At 39.2% G+C, this 21,314-nt stretch overlaps 1 protein-coding gene across 10 annotated transcripts in view; it reads left to right on the plus strand.

The window, feature by feature from the left end:
* The window catches only part of Btrc (beta-transducin repeat containing E3 ubiquitin protein ligase), a 166,238-nt gene that overhangs the window by 54,843 nt on the left and 90,081 nt on the right, over positions 1–21,314 (plus strand). For 8 of the 10 annotated variants that reach the window (XM_021649880.2, XM_060390476.1, XM_021649834.2 and 5 more), the window contains one exon: positions 475–582. The exons of the other annotated variants lie outside the window; for them this stretch is intronic. In XM_021649880.2, coding sequence (XP_021505555.1) covers positions 475–582 — 108 coding nt within the window. The remainder of the gene's footprint in view (positions 1–474; positions 583–21,314) is intronic. 10 annotated transcript variants of the gene reach the window in all.

The raw sequence follows: 21,314 nt of genomic DNA on the forward strand, positions 1-21,314 counted from the left end.
TTCTCTTTTTTTTCTGCTTAGTCTATATAGTATTTCACCTTATAGTGAATTTATGGAAGATGGTTAAGGCTCAAAAAGGAAATAATCGGTTATATTTAAGAAGTGGGTTTCCTAGTTCAGCTGTGTTCATAGATAAATAAGGACAGGAAATTCATGACATACTTGGTTTTTGGACCTCTAACTTGTTTCTGTTTTTGCCTTTTGGCTACTAGTGCTCCTTTCGAATTTCTCTGAGGTTAGAACCATCAGGTACTATGTCTCTCCCAAGTGCTGGAGGCAGGGTAGGCAAGTCTACCCTGGTCTGCCTTGGAGCCCCAAGCCAGCCCAGCCCACTGCATGGTCCCCTCCCCAGGGTTTCTATCACAAAGGCCAGGTACAGCTTGAATATTATATTCAGCCAGCCCTTGAAAATCCCTGTAATCTGTGCCACCCTGTCTCATACTGTCCCATCTCATAGTTGTCCTTTCTCTGCAGTGCTCTATGCCCAGGTCTCTGTGGCTGGGCTGCTCCAGCCTGGCGGACAGCATGCCTTCGCTGCGATGCCTGTATAACCCAGGGACTGGCGCACTCACAGCTTTCCAGGTACTTTCTCTGTCTCTGTGGTTTATTAATCGGCGGGGAGGTGTCTAACTCATTAGTATGTCCTTCCTTCGCTCCTATACTTTACTTACGTCCACCTCTTCTCCTTTCTATCACTCAGTATTTCTTAATGACTAACTGTTAATGTAGACCCAGACTTACCCATTTTTAAAACATCTTTATTGTAATTGGTTTGTCAAAATGGATATAGCACAACTTGACAGTAGGTTTCGGATCTTGTAGAAGCATGATAATTTTTAAAATAAATAGCAATTCAGAATGTATTGTTTGCTGTGCACCTATATAAAATCAAGTAATTAAAATTAGATGCACAAACATCTTTTTTTTATGATTACTATGTTCAGAATTCCTGGGTTACTAGGCTACTATCTTGTGTATGAATGCTTACATACTCATTTATGTGTTACTTGTATCTTAAAGACAGTTTCTAGTTTCAGAGTGGGAACGCTGTACATACAGTATTCATTTTGAAGCACTCCAGTTGGTCTTACTTGTATTGATGGACTCCAGCTCCTTTCAGTCTTTCTTAGGGGCCAAGAGGTCATTTCTATAATGTAAGAGAAACTGTAGAAGAAGAAAATGAAGCATTGTAGAGGAGAATGAAAGAACTTGATGCTCAGAGCTTATGGACTAGAGTATCACACATGATTTTTCTTTGCAGAAGTGTTGTCTGCCCACTTAAGGTATTTGGAGTATGTGTTTAACACTCTCTAACAATATTAGAAAGTAGTCTTTTTTTTCTTTTAGGAGTATTTTATTTATGACTGTGTGTGCAGGCCTGAAGAGGCCAGGAGGAGGTATGGGATTCCCTGAAGTTGTTGTGTACAGGCAATTTTGAGCCTCCAAACATGGGTTCTGGGACCTGAAGTCAGGTTCTTTGAAGAGAGAGTTAAGATATCCAGCTCCCCAAATTGGTGTTTTAATGTACATGCCTGAGCAGGGGTAATCCACATGTCCAGCTCTTACCAAGTTGTTTTTAACCTATGTAGTTCATCTGTTCAGAGGAAATTCACAGACAAGCTGTAACTAAATGTAAATGTAAATATCCATGCTCAAGTATGGAAGAGCGGAATTAAGTGCTGACTAGTCATCAGTGACACTGTTTTAGCATTGGTCATGATTTCATTTTCCTTTGTACAGTTCAATGTTCAACTCTTTGCTTACACTCTAAAATAATAGTGTGTTGACTCTAAAAGTAAGAAAATTATTTTAAATACTTTGTCACTGTTTTAGTTACGATTTTTATTGCTGTGAAGAGATACTATGACCACAGCAACTTTTATAATGGAAAACATTTAGTTGGGGCTGGCTTACATACAGTTCAGAGCTTCAGTCCATTGTTAATGGCATGAAGCATGATGGCACATAGGCAGATATGGTGCTGGAAAGGCAGCTGAGAGTACTATATTCAGATCTGCAGGCAGCAGGAAGAGAGAGTAACACTGGTCCTAGCTTGTGCTTCTGCAACCTCAAAGCCCATCCCAGCGACATACTTCTTCCAACAAGGCCACAACTTCTCCCAACAAAGCCACACCTCCTAATTTCGTCACTCTCTAATGCCCTGTAGGGGCCATTTTCATTCAGACCACACAGTCACTAGTATTGTGATCTTGAACAAATTGTTTTACTCTCATGCTCATTTTCCACATCTGTTAGGTGGCAACTGTAGACATGAATGGCCACATGGTACTAGTCACTGCTTTTATTATCATCGTACACATTGTTGCTTTGTTCGAGAGTATGTGCTATCCTGAGAGTGTCAGTTCACCCCAGAGTGAATTATCTTATTAAGGTGTTTTCTTTTTGTTGTATATTTTGTTTTTAATTAATGTATCCTGCTGAGAAAGGTACTGACCTTAAGAACTCAAGAGTTTAAACTATTTTTGTTTTTGAGTTTTCTGTTTTTATTTTGTTATTGTTTTGTTTGAGACAGAATACCACTTTATAACTCAGGCTGGCTTGGGACTATTGAGTATCTCACCTCAGCCTTCTGAACCCTGGAGTTATAGGTGTGTATCTTCAAGCCCTGCTCTTCTTTTGCTTTTTACTTAGTTGCATTAGGTTCAGCCAATATGTAAAGTTTGAGGGAATTAGCTCTTCAAAATTGTCCTCACTTTAGGCAAACTTGGGGGTTCCACAATCACTTTCAGTTTTGGTAATTTGTTTGCAAATATTCAAAGAACTTACTGAAAGCAGTGATACAGTTTATTAACAGGGAAAGGATACAGATTAAATTTAGCTAAATGAGGCATCCATAGGCAAGAGAAGATGGCTCAGTGGGTAAGGCGCTTATGTACAGATTGACCTGAATTCAATCTCTGGATCCCTTAAGATGGGAGGAAAGAACTTACTCCCCAAGTCCTTGTCCTTGGATGTCTTCTCTCTTTCTCTCTCTCTCTCTCTCTCTCTCTCTCTCACACACACACACACACACACACACACACACACACATATACACACCTACAAATAACTCACTTTATATGGTGGGTGTTTTGCCTACATATATGTCTGTGTACCACATGCATGCTGTGCTTGCAGAGGCCTGAAGGGCATGTTGGCTCCCCTTGAACTTGAGTTACAGAAGGTTGTGAGCCACCATATGAATGCTGGGAATAAAACCCAGGAGTAGCCAGTGCTTATAACTACTGAACCATCTATCCAACCCTAAATAAATATTTTTGAGGAAGGACTTAATTTTAAAAGACAAAACAAAAAAACAGAAGAGTCACATAGGAAAGGATCTTAGAAAAGTTAAAATGTAGAATTTTTAATCACCCTCTTTCAAGGGAACCATGGATGGTATTATAGCTCTTAGGCATAGTGTATGGTAATATATACCAGCCCCCAAAGCTATATTTATTGACAGTTATTTGCTTAGTACTTACATGACTAGCCTTTCATCTCTAGCCCATCCCTGTAGGCCACACTGAAGCCTTTAGTCCCTATCTCCTCTTGGTGTGACTTCAAACTTTCTATGTAGATTGCATTTCCAGTATCTAAAGTCCCCAAGCAAACAGACACGCTTCTTGTAGCAAGAAGTCAAGGAGCCAAGAGACCATCTCCTGGTAGCCAAGGGCAAAGGCCAGATTTCTATTGTAAGAAGTCAAGGAGCCAAGTGACCATCTCCTGGTAGCCAAGGGCAAAGGCCAGATTTCTACAGTAATAAGGCCAGCTCTTTACTACAGTGTCGTCATAACCTATTTATTCTTGTGTGCATAGAAGCCAAATTTCATTTAATAGTTATGTATGATTTTCGTATTTATTTTCCATTGTGAAATGAACAAGAGAGCTATGAAGCCACAATCCCAAAGGCATAATTTCTCCAAACTGATTGACTCTGTAAAGGAAATGTGCATAGAATCATAGGACTGTATAAGAAGAGGGAGCTGACTGGCGTTACAGCTAAGTGGTAAGAGCATTTACACAGTGTGCACAGAGGGCCCTGGGTTCTATCCCTGGCACCACAAGTAAAACAAACTAGTCCCAGTCTAACCTAAGAGTTGGGGCAAGGAGGATCAGGTAACCTTTGTTGAGAATCTAAGACAAGTGGGAGTCATTTAAACAGAGAGAAAGACTGAGAATGAACCAGGCAAAAGCCCAGAGACAGGTGTGGCTTGAGTGTAGTAACACCCCCACCACAAACACAACACAACAGCTGCTTCAGAGACTACAGAGAAAACAGAAAACTACCGAGAATAACCTAGGAAGGCTACTAATCACCTCATCGCTTAGGACTCCAGGGATCATAAGTAGTAAAGTGCTGGAAGGATTTGAACACAAGCTTGACCTGGTTAGATACCACTGCTGCTACAGAAAGGTCATCTCTGTACTAGTATTGATCATTTCTGTTGGTTGGCTTTTTGTTTGTTTTGAGAAAAGGTCTTTGTTGGGAGTTGTTCTAATGCTGACCCTCAAGATCTGGTTATACTTAGCCTCATTTTATAAAGCTTCCTAAGTCATTATATCTGATCGGTTCATTAAACAGCCTATTCCTAGGCAGGGCAGAATGGGGTAGGCATAGGTAAGGTTCCTGGGCTTAGGAGTAAATAAGGCAATTATAAATCTAACAGATGTCACAGACATTTTATTAACACTGCTGTGATAATCATAGGGCTAATGATAAACATTATATAACTCAATATCTTTTTTTAAATTTACTACAACAGGTCATAGGTAGCCCAGTTTGGCCATGACCTGCCAATCCTTCTACCTCCACCTCCAAAGTTCTGACACTATAGCCTGTGCCACTGCACTTAGCAGTTTTACTAATTTAGAGTTAAGGACAATTTGTACTCTTTAAAAATTATTGAGGGGCCCTAAACTAATTGTATGCATGTGGCTTATTCTGATGATACTTACTATGTTTGAAATGAGAATAGAAACATATTAACTTATTTAAAATAATTATAGTGAACCTCCAGGATATAAAAGACACACTTGTAATCTGGAGGTGGAGACAGGATCATGAGTTCAAAGTCAGTCTGCATCACAATTTTGAAGCCACTTTGGCTTACATAGATCCCCCATAACAACAACAAAAACCAGAAACTTATGTCATGTTACTATTGATAGGTCATTTTATTAAAATTGTATTTAAAACATTAATACTAGTATTGTTTCCTTTTTTTATACAGCTAGTAGCTGGAGTATTTAAATGCAGATGAATTTTTATATATGCTTCTACATTCATTATATGTGTTGTTTAAAGCTTAGCAAGACTGTCTGGCCTATATAGAGATATAAAGTTTAAAAAAGAGGTTCCAGGTTTGATGGTACATGTCTGTAATCCCAGCACTCAAGAATTCCAGTCATGAGTTGAGAGCTAGCCTAAGGCTACATAGCAAGTTTGAGGCCAGTCTGGAATATATGAGATCCTTTCTTCAAAATATTTATATGACTGTATGTGTGTGCGTTTAAACTTTCTGACGAGCAGAGTACCAAGAAAAATTCATGTTTTCATTTGTCCTATAGCAGTTTTGAATTAAAGTAGCAGATAATTCTGAGCCAATTCACCACCAGAGCCTTTTCTAGCTTTACTTAAAAGTCACTAGTAATTTAAAAAAGCGTAATGCACTTCCTATATATCATTACTTCTGGAATTTATTTGGAAGAAAGCTTGTTTACAGATATATTTTAATGTGTACGAGTGTTTTGCATACATGTATGTGCCTGGTCTCATGATGGTCAAAAGAAGGTATTGGATCTATTGCGTGCAGGTGCTGGGAACCGATCCTTGGGTCCTTTTCAAGAGCAGTAAGTCCTTTTAACTTCCAAGCCATTTCTCCAGTCCTATGTACAGATGTTATGGAAAATCAAGGAATAAATTAAGCAAGTTGGCTGTTGATTACATCAAGGAATAAAATTGGTTAGTGTAAGCAGACAGGGTGCTGCTTATAAGTCAGGAAGGAAAGAAAGTGCAGAGGTTAGCATGAGGGAAGGGGACTAGGGCCCTGGTGCAGGCTTGCCTGGAATCTGAACCTGGCTCTGTTCTTAACCACTGAGCAATCATCCCAGCCTAAATCTTTCTCAAAGGGGATCATTATTGGGCCAGATTGCAGCTCAGTTTGTATAACGTTTGCTATTATGCGTGAGGTATTGTTTTTGATCCCCTGCATTTCATAAACCAGATGTGATAGCTCATGCCTGTAATTCCAAAAGGACCAGAAGCTCAAGGTCATTCTCATCTACATAGCAAGTTTGAGATCAAGCTTGCTCTATATGAAACCCTGTAATATCATTATTTAACACACTTGTTTCCATCAGTCTGGAGTGACTTAACTATGCATTCATGTATGCATAGTCAAATAATAGTTATGTTTTCTGATATTTTATTGTTTCATTCTCATTTTAATTATAAATCAGACATCATTAGCTGCACAAAATACAAAGAAAAAAAGAGAGGCAATAGTGATATTTTTGCATATATTACCATTTCATTGATGTTAGCTAGCACTTCAGAATTTCACATGAATTATGTGCTTGCCCACACTAGAGCTGGTGGTACCTGATGATATTGGCCACACTATCTTAAGGATAGTTGCTTACATGTTTTTAGGTTGAATGAAGTTTGAACCTGGCTTCTACTCCACAACAATTTTCCTTTCATATTATTCTCAGCTATTGCAAAATTTACAGTTTCCTATAGTGCAGAATGAGAGCAGGATTCCAACTGTTTGAAAATAGCAGCATTTGACCAAACTCCAGTTCATCCATCTTTGTGTAATCTAATCAATCCACCTGAGGATGAAACCACAAACACCCTGCTTTTTGCCTGTGGATGTTTACCTAGCTAGATACCTCCATTCTTTAAGAGACTGAGCTCCCACAGAGACTGAACAACCAACCAGAGAGCATCCATGGGAGGGTTCTAGGCTTCCCACAACATGTAACAGGTGTGCAGTTTGGTCTTCATGTGGGACCTCTGACAGCAGGAGCAGGGGCTGCCTCTGACTCTGTTGCCTGCCTTTGGATCCCTTTCTTCTAACTGGACAGCCTTGTCTAGCCTCAACAGAAGAAGATGGGCCTAGTCCTACTTGATAAGCTCAGGTGGGTTGATACCCATGGGAGTCTCCCTTTTCTGAGAAGAAAGGGATGGAGCACAGGGGGAAGGAAAAGGGAGGGAACAGAAGGAGAGGAGGTAGGGGAACTTCCTACAGGATGCAGAATAAATAAGGGAGGGAGAGACGGACTGAACTCCAATTGAGATTGCATGAAAACGTTTCCGATCTGTACTCCTTTCCCACCCAGGCGAGCCATACATTTGTGTCGAGAATACACAGCAACAGCAGTACTCTGCCATAGCATGACTGGCTGCTCTGATTATCTGTGTCTTTGTCCTCTGCTAGACTGAATTCTTTGAAAATTGGACTATGTTTTGTTCATTTATTCTTCCATTGTCAAAAGTAATATTTCAGAATTTTTGTTGAATTAATGAATGAACAGACTGAGATAATTTGAAGAAAACTATCCAGTAACAAATTTGGGGTAAGAAAAGAGGAAGCATTGTGTTGCTGGTAGGCCCCCACACACACGCACACACATATACAGATGTTCTTTATTCAGAAAGAAATCATGATAATTAAACAGTCATCCCAAACATCACACATTTGCACAGAGAAAAGAAAAACATGCCGACTCTGATTTATGGGAAGTCCTCAAATTTTATATATTTGGCTTTCTTACAATGCACTATGATGATCCCCTCTGAGTTGGATTCTGTATACTGAATTTGGACTCTTGTTCATGAATAAATGCACATTTCAGACTATCAAAGACTAGCACTGCCAGCCAACTAACAGTGCAGTTTCAACGGCATCAAACATCTTTGTCTTCACAGCAGTGTGTATGTGGACAATTATTTGATTTCATAGCGGTTTATCCTTACTTTGTAAAAAAACAAAAAGAGTTAAACTACTGAATGTGATGAGCATCAAGCAAGAGAAAAGTTAAAAATCATGTTGACTGAGAGTGATTTTTTTTTTTTAGTCTTAAGTCCAATTTTAAAGCATATTTCTGAAATGTTAGAAATATATTTTTAAAGATCATATCATTAAAGTGAGAGGCTGAGGACATGGCATGAGGAGCCTTGGGTTCAAATCACAGCATCCACAAAACAGCCAAGGGTGCCTGTGTGTAGCCTCAGGGGGATGGCTGAAGCTTCCTGGCCACGTGTGTTGGGGGGCTAAATAAATTATAAAAAAATATAGTGAAATTATTTAAAAATATTAATGATAGCATTGAAATCTAGTATTAAGCTGCTGTACTTTCATGTTTTATATATACTTTCAAGTGTAAAGAGTAGCGATGACCTGAGTTTGCTACCTTTTTGCCTTATCTTGGAAATAATCTATATTGGAGAAGTGACATCTTGGCATAGTTGTCTTTCCAGCTGCTTGCTTGGTTATTGAATTATTTTATATTTCAAGTTTATTAATAACATATTCCTCCATTGCTGAGTGTTTTGACATGTCCAAGTGTTGCTAATGTTCATTTACGGGATAATGTATGACTTTATCTAATGTTTAGAATATGCCAAAATCATCTTGTGAGACAAATCCGATTTCCTTGAAACATTTTTATTCTTCATGATGGATATGAAAAAACAAAAATCTTCACAAACTATTTATTTCTTAGTTTGGATATAATGAATAATAGTGGATTTTCCCTCAGCTGCTTTAACTCCACCAGAACACATAATTGCAGAAGGGATAGTACAGCACAGACAGGAATGCAGACCACAGGAATGGGACTGATGGAAAGAGCTTGATGGTAGCCTTTGGAGGCATTCTGCCTAAGTGAGAGATTCTTGCTGAGGGCACTTAAAGCTCATCTGTATTCTGAAGAGAGGTACATTGTTACTTTCTTTATATTTTAAGATTCTTGATATTTCCAACTTGGTTTGTGCTGATAGAGGCCAGAGTTGTATATGTGTTGTTTTTGTGTTGTTCAGGAATCATTAGGATTGGTTCTGTGACTGCCACAACTGTTTTATACCTTCCTTCACTGTTCTATTTTATGTGTTGATATTTTATTGTTTTGCTTTCCTTCCTTGTGCTAGCTTCGAGACTTGATACAAGATAAAGAATCTTGGTAGGTAGAGCAGTATTCAGGAAACTCTTTCTTTGTCATTTATTTAGCCAGAGTGTTTTAAGAATGCTTTACTTAAATAAAACTAATCTGCAAACCTGTGAGTAAACCAGGAGTGTGTGCTCTTGACTGTAGTTTCAGAGAACCCTCAGAACTGTAGAACTTTACTGTTAGGAGCAGGTGCACGTGGGTTTTGCTTTTCTCTGTGCATGATACTAACTAGAGTTGAGCTTTTCTACAGTCTTACACATGGTTCTCTGGAGACCAGATTTGTTATATTTTGAAGTAGTTATTTGGAATGCGGGGCAGAATTTTGCAGTGTATCTTTTTCTGCTGGGTTATCTGTCACCTACCTTTATATTTTTAGATGTACAATGAAAAGCTGGTGTCTGTGTCTCAGTATGAATTAAGCTGAAATTCAGTGCCCTGGAAAATCTGCATGAAAGCAAGTGGTGTTCCTTTTCGTACATGAACCTTAAGTACCAAGTCTACTTAGACCCAGCTTGATTGGGTCTAATTTTTTTTTTTTTGGCATGTGTTGGTCCTTATAGTCATAAATAAGTGAAAGCATGAGGGGGTTAGTAATCTTATATTTTCATGTTATACATAAATATACTCGCCATTTCAAGCTAGTAAATATAAAACTATTAATAAGCATCAAAAGGTTTATATTTGAATATGTAATTAAGCTCCTCATCAGCTTACTTAAATGAAGCTTCTGTTATAGTTAATGCAGTTTCTACCTTTTGCTTAAGTCACTGTTTTCTATCAGTTTCTTTACTGATCGTAAGCCATAGGGACATTTCTAGTTTAATATTAATGTATTTCCCCTAGATTTTTTTTAAGTGGCAGGTTGTTAATTTCTTAAGCATATCAACTGTAGCATAGTGTAGTCCTTTGAGAGAAATTAGTAAAATGAGGATAAGATGCATACAGGATTTCAACAGCTTGAAAATAACAGTATTTGACCAAATCTCTTTTGTATTCCCCACTCTGGTTCTATTTCAGTAGTCCTGGAAATGTGCCTGTGCACTATTTGCAGGGAGATTATAAAACTGCATCATGTTTTTGGGGGTGAAAGCCAGAGCATGTGCTTCCAGCACCCCAGCTGGCAGCAAGCTCTCCCTAGGTTTATGAATGTAGTTAGATGGCCCCCAACTGTTTACAAGACAGCAGAGGTGAGAGCTTTGATTGACAAGTCAGAAATGCATTAGATCATTCTCTCTGCCATTCTCTGGTTCATGCTGTTAAAAATGTCAGCCTCCAAGTTTGAATGGCAGCCTGAGGGCCTTAGAAGCTTTTTGTTTTCTGAGATGGAAACACAAATTGGATGTGTGCCTGAGTGCTTCATCCTGGGCTGTAATTTCATCTTTTAGCTAAGAACCACAAGGTACATGAGCAAAGCACCCTGTAAACAGTAATACTGTGGAAAAAAATAAACAAGGTCGTGTTTCTGGTGCGTCGATCCGATGGTGTCCCGACCTCTATCACGCTGAACATCTCCACTCTGATTGCTGTTCCCTTTGGCATTACAATGAGAGAAAGAGAGACTGACACAGAGGGGAAGATTTAAAGTTGCAGTGTCGTTGCACATTCCTTGTATTGGTCATGAAATATTGAACTGTCAGAATGTGACACTTAGTTTTTTAAGCAACCTTTCTTGTTTGAGGTGTTCGCAGTTCATTCCTTTCTCCCCTATTTGTCCGCATCCATTCATAGGGTTGGAAGTTGTTGCCTTAACCACACAAAAAGGGACAATGTTAAAGAGAAAGTGGTGCCAGGAGAGCCAAACGAACCTAACACTTGAACATAAACACAGGCTGTGTGGTCAAAGTTGAGTTAGTACGTGAATATCAGGGCTTATGGAGAACCGTATCATAAGGACGAATCTCATTAGGTCTGACTTCTGTGTGTGCAGGCAAGAAGTCAGGAAAGCTGTGGTGGACAGTTGTGAGCGGACAATGAAATTGTTTGCTCTCTGCTGCTCCTACAGTGTGATGTTGCTGCTCAAATACAAGTCAACCTGCTGTTGTTTATTGATTGATTGTTTAGATTTTTCTAAAAGCTTGAATCAGTTTATCTGTGTGTAGTGGCATGTATGTGGAGGTCAGGGGACAGCTTGTCAGAGCCAGTCCTCAGGCTTCATGGCAAGCAACTTTCCCTTGGTGAGCTATCTCACTGGCTCTGAACCTCCACTATTTTAATATTAATCAAATGGTGAATTTATCAAAGACTGAAATTATAGTAAAAAAATAATGTTTTCATGTACAACATTTGTGTTTTTTATTAATGTTTAAGAAGAACCATTTTGTAGCCTGGTGTGGTAGCACATGTCTTTAATCCCGGCACTTGAGGAGGCAGAGGCAGGCGGATCACTGTGAGTTTGAGGCCAGCCTGCTCTACAAAGCGAGTCCAGGACAGACAAGGCTACACAGAGAAACCCTGTCTTGAAAAACAAAAACAAACAAGAAGAGGAGGAGGAGGAGAAGGAACACAAACAACAACCACAGCCACCATTTTTCTTCCTCCAGTGTTCTTCGTGTGTGTGGTGTGTGTGTGTCTGTGTATACCATGTGAACACTGTGCCCATGGAGGCCAGAAGATGGTATTGGATCCCCTAGAACTGGAGTTACAGATAATTGTGAGCTGCTTTGTGCGTGCTGGGAACTGAGTCTGGGTCCTCTGTAAGAGCAGCCAGTACTCTTGACCATTGAGTCATCTCTCCTGCTTCAGAAGCTGCTAGGGCTTGAACCCGGGACCTTGTGCGTGCTTGTGCACTCTACACTGAACTATATATAACTCCTAATAGCTTTTAATTCCTGTTTTGATGTTGTGATGGGAGACAATCACGATGGGAGGCAGAATTTGCAAAATAAAATCTTGCTCCACTGTATCCAGAGTTAACATACTTTTTTTTAGAACTAGAGTGCATAGAAAGTAAGACCAAGCCAAGAACTAGGTACTGTTGTTAAGTATTCCTCTGTAGTTTAAATCACAAATATTGACTTAACCATTCTTTTAAGTAGAATTTTAAAAAATGGCATGTGAGAACTGGATCTAATACAGGGAAGCTACACAATTTCTTCCTGTAGTATATTGTCAATGGGTTAGTTAAAATCTGCTCACATGCTGTGGACCTTCACACCTGTGTGAGAATTAGCTTATTACTTTTATTCTAGGCTTAGCTCATGAGAACAGAAAAATCAGTGTATTCACAAAACTTCGGAATTTCAGTATTGGAAAGGACACAGAGGACAATAGTCACATGCTTCACAATACAGGTGTCCTTTATGTTGTTTGTGGCCGGGGGTGGAGGGGTAATTAATCTGTGCTTGAGCTCTACCCGTATGGGAGAAGTGAACTCAATGAGATTTCTTGGTTGTTTTTTTGTTTTGTTTTGTTTTGTTTTTTTGTTTCCTTCAAGGAGTCAAACTTTTGTTCATTTACTGTTCCCAACCCTGTGTTTTGTAGTAATGTAGAGTAATTGTTCTATTTTCGTATACAGTTGTCTGCAACCCCTATATACCCCTATATCCATTTGCAGAGTGAGCCAGTTTGGGACCAGAAAATGTAGTTGTTGTTATTCCTTAAGCACTACTGAATGGCAATTATATGCATAACAGTTACATTTTCCTAGGTTTAAAGTAATCTGGATCAGTATTTGGGAGGATGCATCTATGCTGCCTGCAAATACTGTGCCCTATACTCTTCTTGGTACAAGAGTTGGAGGGTCCTGGGGCTGATCTTTCTTGATTCTGAATGACAAGTCTATTTCTGTGTTGGGAGTTGTCAGGTTGGTTTATTTTTTGTTTCCCATGTGGAATGTGTCTGATTCTGTTTCTTTGGAAGATATCGACCATCACTTCTGTCCTTCTCAGAGCCTTATTTGGGATCACCATTCTGGTTGTCCTTCCTTGTGAATACCCCATAATCTTGACATTGCCTTCATTATAGTATAGAATTCATAGCTACATTGCTGCAAAAACGGTAGACAGTAATAGGCCTGGGAGTGTGGCTCAGTGGTGTGTGGCAGTGCACATGCCAGGCCTATGGGAAAGCCTCAGGTTCAAGCTCTAGCGCTGCAGAACACGGAAATGCTCAACATTGTAGCTCAGCCTGCCTCATACTTGAGATTTTGCCTTTTGATTGCTGAGTGCATTCTGTTATAAATAAAATTTAGAAAATGTAACTTAATTACTGCAGCCTAAAATTGTATATTCTTTTATGGAGATGCTAGGAACCTTTCTAGGAGATTAGGCTCGGTTTGTTACCTCACCTTTTCTCTGATGTCAGGAAAGCATTGTAAGCACTTTGACAAATGAGATAATGTAGTGGTGTCGTACAGGTATTTGAAACCTTGCTCCAGTTCCCGAAGATGGCAAGCATCTGCTTAGAGGCACTGTAGAGCTCCACAATGCACTAATTGAATTACTCTTTTCTGGAGTTGCTGACTGCACTAATTGAATGAGAGACAGAGAGAGAGGGAGAGAGAGGAGAGAGAGAGGAGAGAGAGAGAGAGAGAAAACTGAGATAACTCCAGCCTTACTGAGAGAGACTATAAAAGATATGACTGATCATGTGTACTGTGCTGCTATCTAATGGCAGCCACTGGAACTACTACATGGTCTCTAGGGAAGAGAAGGTAGTCATCTGAGCTAGTGTGACCTCAGGCTAACCCCATCCTGGTTAGTTCAAAAGATCCTAGCATGTACCTTATAATTATGAATTGAGGAAAAAGAATCTGATTAATTTCTCAGAATTAGGATGTATTTTATTAGACAAAGAATTTTTATGAACAAAAGTAATTAAAAATTTCTAACCTTTAATCAGTAAACACTGATTATAGCATGTTTGTTTCTCTTTTTGCCTTGTATGTGTCAAAAATATAAAAAGGAACTACACGCATAAATTGTCATAGTGTAATAGGTGGGGTGAGTAATACAGGGTTTATTTGTATTTTTAAATATATTTCCTGGTGGTCAGAAATACTGTCAATCAGTAAATTTAAAGGTGCTGTGAGCTGGGCATTGCACATGCCTATAATTCCAGTACTTAGATGGGAGTATTTGAGATCAGCCAGGGCATGAGACCGTATCTCAAAACAAAACTAAAGAACCAAAGAAGTTCTTGCAGGTATATGATTCTGTTTACATAAAATGAAAAACTGTTATAGGAAATTTAATTACTAGATGGCTTAAATATAACCTTAGCATAAGTTTGGGTATGTTTGAAACCCTCCACTGTGAAGTAGGTAGCTCTTTCTTTCTTTCTTTCTTTCTTTCTTTCTTTCTTTCTTTCTTTCTTTCTCTCTCTCTCTCTCTCTCTCTCTCTCTCCCTTCCTTTCTTCCTTCCTTCCTTCCTTCCTCCCTCCCTCCCTCCCTCCCTCCCTCCCTCCCTTCCTCTCTCTCTCCCTCCCTCCCTCCCTTCCTTCCTTCCTCTCTCTCTCCTCTCTTTCTTTCTTTAAAGAATCTGTTAGTCACAATTTAAAGCTGTCATTCGTTTGTTTGTTTGTTAGTTATCTGAGGCAGGGTCTCAGTCATCCCAGCCTAGGCTGATTTCAACTCACTATTGTGGCTGAAGCTATCCTTAAATGCTTGATTCTTTTACTTCTATCCTCTAAGTGATAAGGTTACAAACATTTGCCAGCACATCTAGTGTAATTTAATAATTACTTTAAGTTTTTTTAAATTTATTTTTATTAATTACAGTTTATTCATTTTGTATCCCAGCTGTAGTCCCCTCTCCCCTCCCCTCCCCTCCCAATCCCACCCTCCCTCCCTCCCTTTTCTCCTCCCATGTGCTCCTCCAAGTCCACTGATAGGGGAGGTCCTCCTCCCCATCCATCTTACCCTAGCTTATCAGGTCTCATCAGGACTGGCTGCATTGCCTTCCTCTGTGGACTGGTAAGGCCGCACCCCCTTCAGGTGGAGGTGATCAAAGAGCAAGCCAATCAGTTCATGTCAGAGATAGTCCCTGTTCCCCTTACTAGGGATACTGAGCTGCCTATGAGCTACATCTGTGCAGGGTTTCTAGGTTATCTCCATGCATGGACCTTGTTTTGAGTATCAGTCTCAGAAAAGACCCCTGTGCCCAGATTTTTTGTTCTGTTGCTCTCCTTGTGGAGCTCCTGTCCCCTCCAGGTCTCCCCCTTCTTCCATAAGATTCCCTGCACTCTTCCCAAAGTTTGTCTACGAGTCTCAGCGTATGTTTTGATTCCCTGCTGGGTAGAGCCTTTCAGAGGTCCTCTGTGGTAGGCTCCTGTCCTGTTCCCTGTTTTCTCCCTATTCCAATGTCCCTCGCCTTTGCCTTTCTGAATGAAGATTGAGCATCTTACCCAGGGTCCTCCTAAAGACATCATGCTGTGTAATTCTGTACAGCACTAAAAGTGATAGAAGGCAGATCAAGCCTGGAGTGTTAGTACACACCTTTAATCCCAGCACTCAGTAGGCAGACGCAGGAGGATCTCTGTGAGTTCAAGGCCTGCCTGGTCTACAAAGCAAGTTCCAAGACAGCTGGGCCTGTTACACACAGAAATCCTGCCTCAAAAAACTGAAACAACAAATCATTATGAACCATTTTTTGGTTCCTTTTAATTCTGGGCATTCTAACTTATAAAATAGATCTCAACAGAAGGATATATACATTAACATATATAATACCCAATATATGGAATGGTTTTGTCATGAACTGCCACTTTATTAATCAGAAAGTGCCTCCGGTGCCTTTTTAACCTTTTATAACCTTTTTTTCGGTTGAAGCATAAAGCACAGCAAAACTTTTAATTTTTTTCTGTGGTCTTTGTATTAAATATGTTTCAATATGAAAATATTGTGAGGAATATATGTAGGTAGGGGGTACACGTGTATGTGGCTGTGCATGTGTGTGCGCATATACATGCAATCCAGAGATTGACAGATGTCTTCCTCTATTGTGCTTCACTTTTCAAAGATATATTTATTTTATGAACATTGTTGTTTTGCCTGCATGTATGTCTGTAGAGGGTGCCAGATCCCCTGCAAGTGGAGTTACAGACAGGTGTGAGCTGCCATGTGGCTTCTGGGAGTTGAACCCCACTGCTCTGGACAGTGCTCTTAACCACTGAGCCATCTCTCCTTGCCCCTGCTTTCTACTTTTAACTAAGGGTGTATCTCACCAGTCCTGCAATTTTAGCTAGCCAGCCTGCCCTTGGATTTCTTTCTTTTTTTCTTGGTTTGGTTTGGTTTGGTTTGTTTTTTGTTTGTTTGTTTGTTTGTTTGTTTGTTTGTTTGAGACAGGGTTTCTTTGTGTAGCCTTGGTTGTCACTCTGTAGATCAGGCTGGCCTCAAACTCAGATATCCCCCCTGCCTCTGCCTCCTGAGTGCATGTGCCACCATGACCCCGCTGCTCTGGGATTTCTTCTCTATACCTTCTGCTAGAGTTATCTGCTGAACTCTGATTACTCACTGTACCATTTCCTCAGCCCATGAATATGCCAGTATTATGGACACATTTTTTAATTGTTAAGACTTGAATTACTTGATTTTCATGTATTAATCACATTCATAAAAATGACAGAAATAAAATATACAGTTTGTTCGCATTGCTTGCTTGTTTGAGGTAGGGTATTATTTAGCCCTGGCTGGCCTGCAACACGCTATGTAGACCAGGCTGGTCTCAGATTTTCAGTTACCTGTGCCTCCATAGTGCAGGGATTGTAGGATTGAAGCACCATGCCCGACATTGATACATACTTTTTATAGTATCTTTAAGGACATCTTTACTGAATTGTAAAATACCTCTGACAGCATGTAGTTCTAAATTCTACAAATAACAGGGCTATAACTCCACTCAGCTTACCTGTGTGTGCCAGGTGTTTCACAAAGTACTGGGCATAAATGACAATTCAGTCCCTGGCCTCAAGGAGCTTTCAGTTACTCATGAGTCATTTATTGAGAAACTGTAGACAAGCTTCTGTGCATATAAGGTGGTATTACTATCAATACTGATTACTTTCATTCCCTTCCCCCCATTCATTGAGTTAAATATCTGGCTTAATAGCAGTCCAAGAAAAATAGTGTATTTATTATCATATGCAGTATAACTCGTGTCAGTGGAGAACTCCTGTCTCACTAATGTGTCTCTTGAATGGTTTTCCTCTTGCTCTGCATACCCTTTCAGGGGTCACTGGTGGTTTGGGCAGCTCTACAGGTAGTTTAAAGGAAGATGACGTTCACTACAGTGCTGCTGCTACTGGTAGAGAATTCTCTATTATTCTCTGCCTTTGTTAGTGCCCACTTGGGGTTTGGGAGTTACTTCAAGTCTTCTGCTATCAGTGAGTATATTCCATTCAAGGTAGAAAGTGATTCTTTTAAACAGTATTTCTAAAACTAAAATTGTCCTGGGACAAGCTCTTGATATAAAAATTCATAGAAATGTGTTTTTCCCAGAATGTGGTAACTCCTTGCCATAGTGCTAGAGTGCTACAATTCACATTGGCCAGGTTGTTCTGTAAATTAAACACTGACAGCTACCCTCAGGGGAACAGCCAATGTATTTATGATGATGTGCTGATTACACAAAATACACTGCAAGCAGAAAACAGCTGCAGAGAACAAACCTCTTAAAAAGAATACAATTACAAATAGCACCCTCAGTATTTCTAGTGGTGAGTGTAGAATACAGCATGCTAATGCAGTTTTCTTACTTAGCCCGCCTGAAAACAAAAAATCTGAAGGAGATAAGTTAATTTCTGGTTGAATGCACATGCAGTGCCAACATAGCAGTGCTCACATTTCCTTTCTGAAGAGTATGGCTAGTACACAGCTTCAGGTGTGGAGGATCGAAGGCCTCCCTCTCCCGTTCTTGTTACTAGGTTTTATTAGTGTCTTTTCTCATCTACAGAAGGGCATGGCCTGGAGGTGTTAAGGGTCCTGGAAACTTGAAGGATAGTACACAGTGAATTGGACATGTGGACATCTAAATGGTGGTTAAATTCTTCTGGTAGAAGTTCGATGTTAGGGTTTAGTTATCAACATTTTATTTGAAGACATGGCTCAATATTTTTAGCATTGTTAATAATATTGAAGATGTTTTGCCCTTGGAATTAATAAAAGAAGTCATGACTCTTGGTAAGGTCTTTGTAATGTCTTAGAGTCTGTTTTTCAGAACTATGGCGTGTGTTTTTGTGTGTGTGTTTGTGGGGGGGGGGATTCATGAGAATTTCTGAAGAATTGAGTCTCATGCATGCCCCCTTCATCCTTAAATGTTATTGGCCAAGTACACATAGGAAAGGAAATTAATTTTTTTTCTCTGCTTAAGCTTTTCTCTCTTAGAGTTAAGGGCCAGTCTCTATAAAATATATTTTAACTGCTGAGAGTACTAGCTTCTGCTTAAATCAGTAGAATATATGTTGATCTTCCACAACATAAATTTACTGGCACCAACTGTAAGGTATATCAGTGGGACATAGTGATTGGAAACAGTTCACTTCACTGCCTGAAACTAAGAATCAACTCTTCAGTGTATGGATCACTGGTATGTAATAATCGACTATTATTGGTCTGTCTGTTGGTCGCTTTTTTAAATCAGTTTGGAACCTCCTGGAGTTATTTTCTTGCTCTGCTGACATCAATCCCATGTGGCAGAGGAGTTGTCTAGAATCGCTTTGGTTTAATCAATAGAATAATTGATAAACCAGATAAGATTTAAACTGATTATAGCTTCAACAGAATTCCCCAGAGGCCTTGGACTCTCTTAATTTTGACATGTGTGTTGTGTACCCTGAGGATGAAGTGCAGTTTGAATTATCTGTTTTTATTTGCTTAATGACGGGGAGGGTGTTAAAGTCAAATGTTTAATTAACCCAGCAATGGGCTGCGTTGTCACTTACACACAGCTGATTGAGATATCTCGTGGAGAATACTGAATAGGGATGATAATGTGGCACCGGGACGGAAGATTGCTTTTGCAATCCATTTGCTGGGTCACTGCTTTGAATGTCTTATTGGATGAAAGGCATTCAGCCTGGAGAAAAAATTCAGCATTTAAGTACATTTTGTTCTCTCCTCCCCCTTTGCCCCCTCCCTACCCTGAAGTTAACTAAAACAGATATGTTCTAGGTTTAATAAGCCATTCATGTACTAGTAAGAGACCAGGGTAGCTGGTAGCCTCAAGCTACATAATTTCCTGTGGAAACAGAAAAATCCTGCTAGCCTCTAGGGTATTCTAAATGTTAGCTCTTTTTTGTCCCTCACATCTCTATCCTGTGCTATTATTGTAGGGTTGTCTTTGCATTCTTGTCTCTTGCCTTTTCTGTAGTGTCTGCTAAACGTGCAGTTACTGTAGGCCACAGGCAGACCTTCCCCTCCACAAAGAAGGAAATGCTCAAGTCTCGTTTTGAGATTCCAGCTGGCTCCTGTTTGCTTATATTTTCTAGTCAAGTATTATAGTGAGTTACACTATTCAGAGATACAAAAACCTGAGCGATATTTTTCTGCTTTTATTATGTGAACAATTGGTACTGTATATATTTGATTTTTTGAGAGGCAGCTTATTTTCTATATGGGCTCAAAAACTAGGCCAGTAAAGAGTCCAATAGCCCGCACCATAAAAAAAATGTAACCTTAGGCAATTGGTGATTAAATGACTTGCTGCAGCCTACAAAATAAATATCTCAAACTTTATAATCAAATGTAAAATTCTTCTCAGGCATACAAGGAAAACTTTTTTAAAAGGAATCATTGTAGCATTCTTTTTGTATGGTTCTTAAGGGTTTTTTTTTTGTTTGTTTGTTTGTTTGTTTGTTTTCTTTCTTGTATTCCCTCAAAGATCTAAGCCAAGGATTTACTAATTTTTTTTCTTTGCTTTAGTCATTTGTATTCCAGAGAGCACAATAAGGAGAAGGATACAAGATTGATTTTTTATGTGTGTCCTCCTGAAAGCATGGTCTGGTGGGGTTTCAAAGCAATAGAAGCATGCAGCTAGTTTCCAGGCGCAGGTTGGACTTTTGCGGGTCAAGGCAGACCAGACAAGTAGCTTATCTTGAGGGACGCAAGTAATAGACCAAATATAGAGCAGCTATTTCAGGAATCATGTAGGTCATTTAATTATCCATTATGATTGAGTGGCTAATGCTCTTTTGGCAATTACATGACCTCTGTTATTCTTGAAACCTTTCCAGGCCCTCGTGGGTTGAATGACCCACCAGTCAGTGCTCTCAGACTTCATTCCGTGCAGAAGGAGAGGAGATGTTGGGAAGCACTGGCATTTAGAAATGACTGCTCTCTTTACTGACCACTCCCCAGAATGTCCTTTGTACAGCAGTCACTGAGAAGCAACTGGTTTTGAAACCAACTGTTTCTTCATTGTGCAGAAGCAAGAGCCGTTTATTGGTTTTCACAGAGGGAATTTTGGCAGGGCACAAAGATCCTAGAAATTGAATATTACAGATTTTAAAGCTTTTTGTTACTGTTCAGACTCTGAAGTAAGCAAAGCAGTTTTTTTTTTTTAATTCCATAAAATGACAAAAATACTATTGGTGATAGCTAACCAGATTTTATTGAAAGGTCATTGATTAAAATTACTCTAACTTAAATTACAGTGCCAAAAATGGCATTAAATTGAATGACCACTTTAAAGAGATATGCTGGGCCAAGGTTTTCAGCCTCAGAAACCAAATATTTATAAAAATTGGAGAAGAGCAGAGATTGTAATTATAAGGAAGATGTGATTGGTGGGAAAGTCCACTGGATAAAGAGAATAGAATATTTCTCAGTAATAAATGAAGTAAGAGAGTGATAAAATATGGGTAAGTTAATAATAAAATCATTAGAATTATCTGCCTCTATCTTTTTGGCAACAACTTATTTAGTTGGGATTTTTTTATTTTTTTCTAAAATGGTGGTGATAAAACTATAATAATTTGAGAATAATGAATTAATGTTTCTCACTTATTTTTTAGTCAATAAAGGACTGTGATTATTTCCAAAGAAAATTCTTCATTTTACTCTGTGATAGAGTAATTTTATGAAAATAAATAATGTAAGTTTATTATGATTATACATATAGAAAACATACTGTGGAAAGTGGTAATAGTGTAACCCGGTTGCTGGGTGTCAGAAAAGTAAACGAAATGGTGTATAGTTAGCAGA

The sequence above is a fragment of the Meriones unguiculatus genome, chromosome 1, assembly GCF_030254825.1.
Source record: "Meriones unguiculatus strain TT.TT164.6M chromosome 1, Bangor_MerUng_6.1, whole genome shotgun sequence".
In the NCBI taxonomy this organism is placed as follows: Eukaryota; Metazoa; Chordata; class Mammalia; order Rodentia; family Muridae; genus Meriones; species Meriones unguiculatus.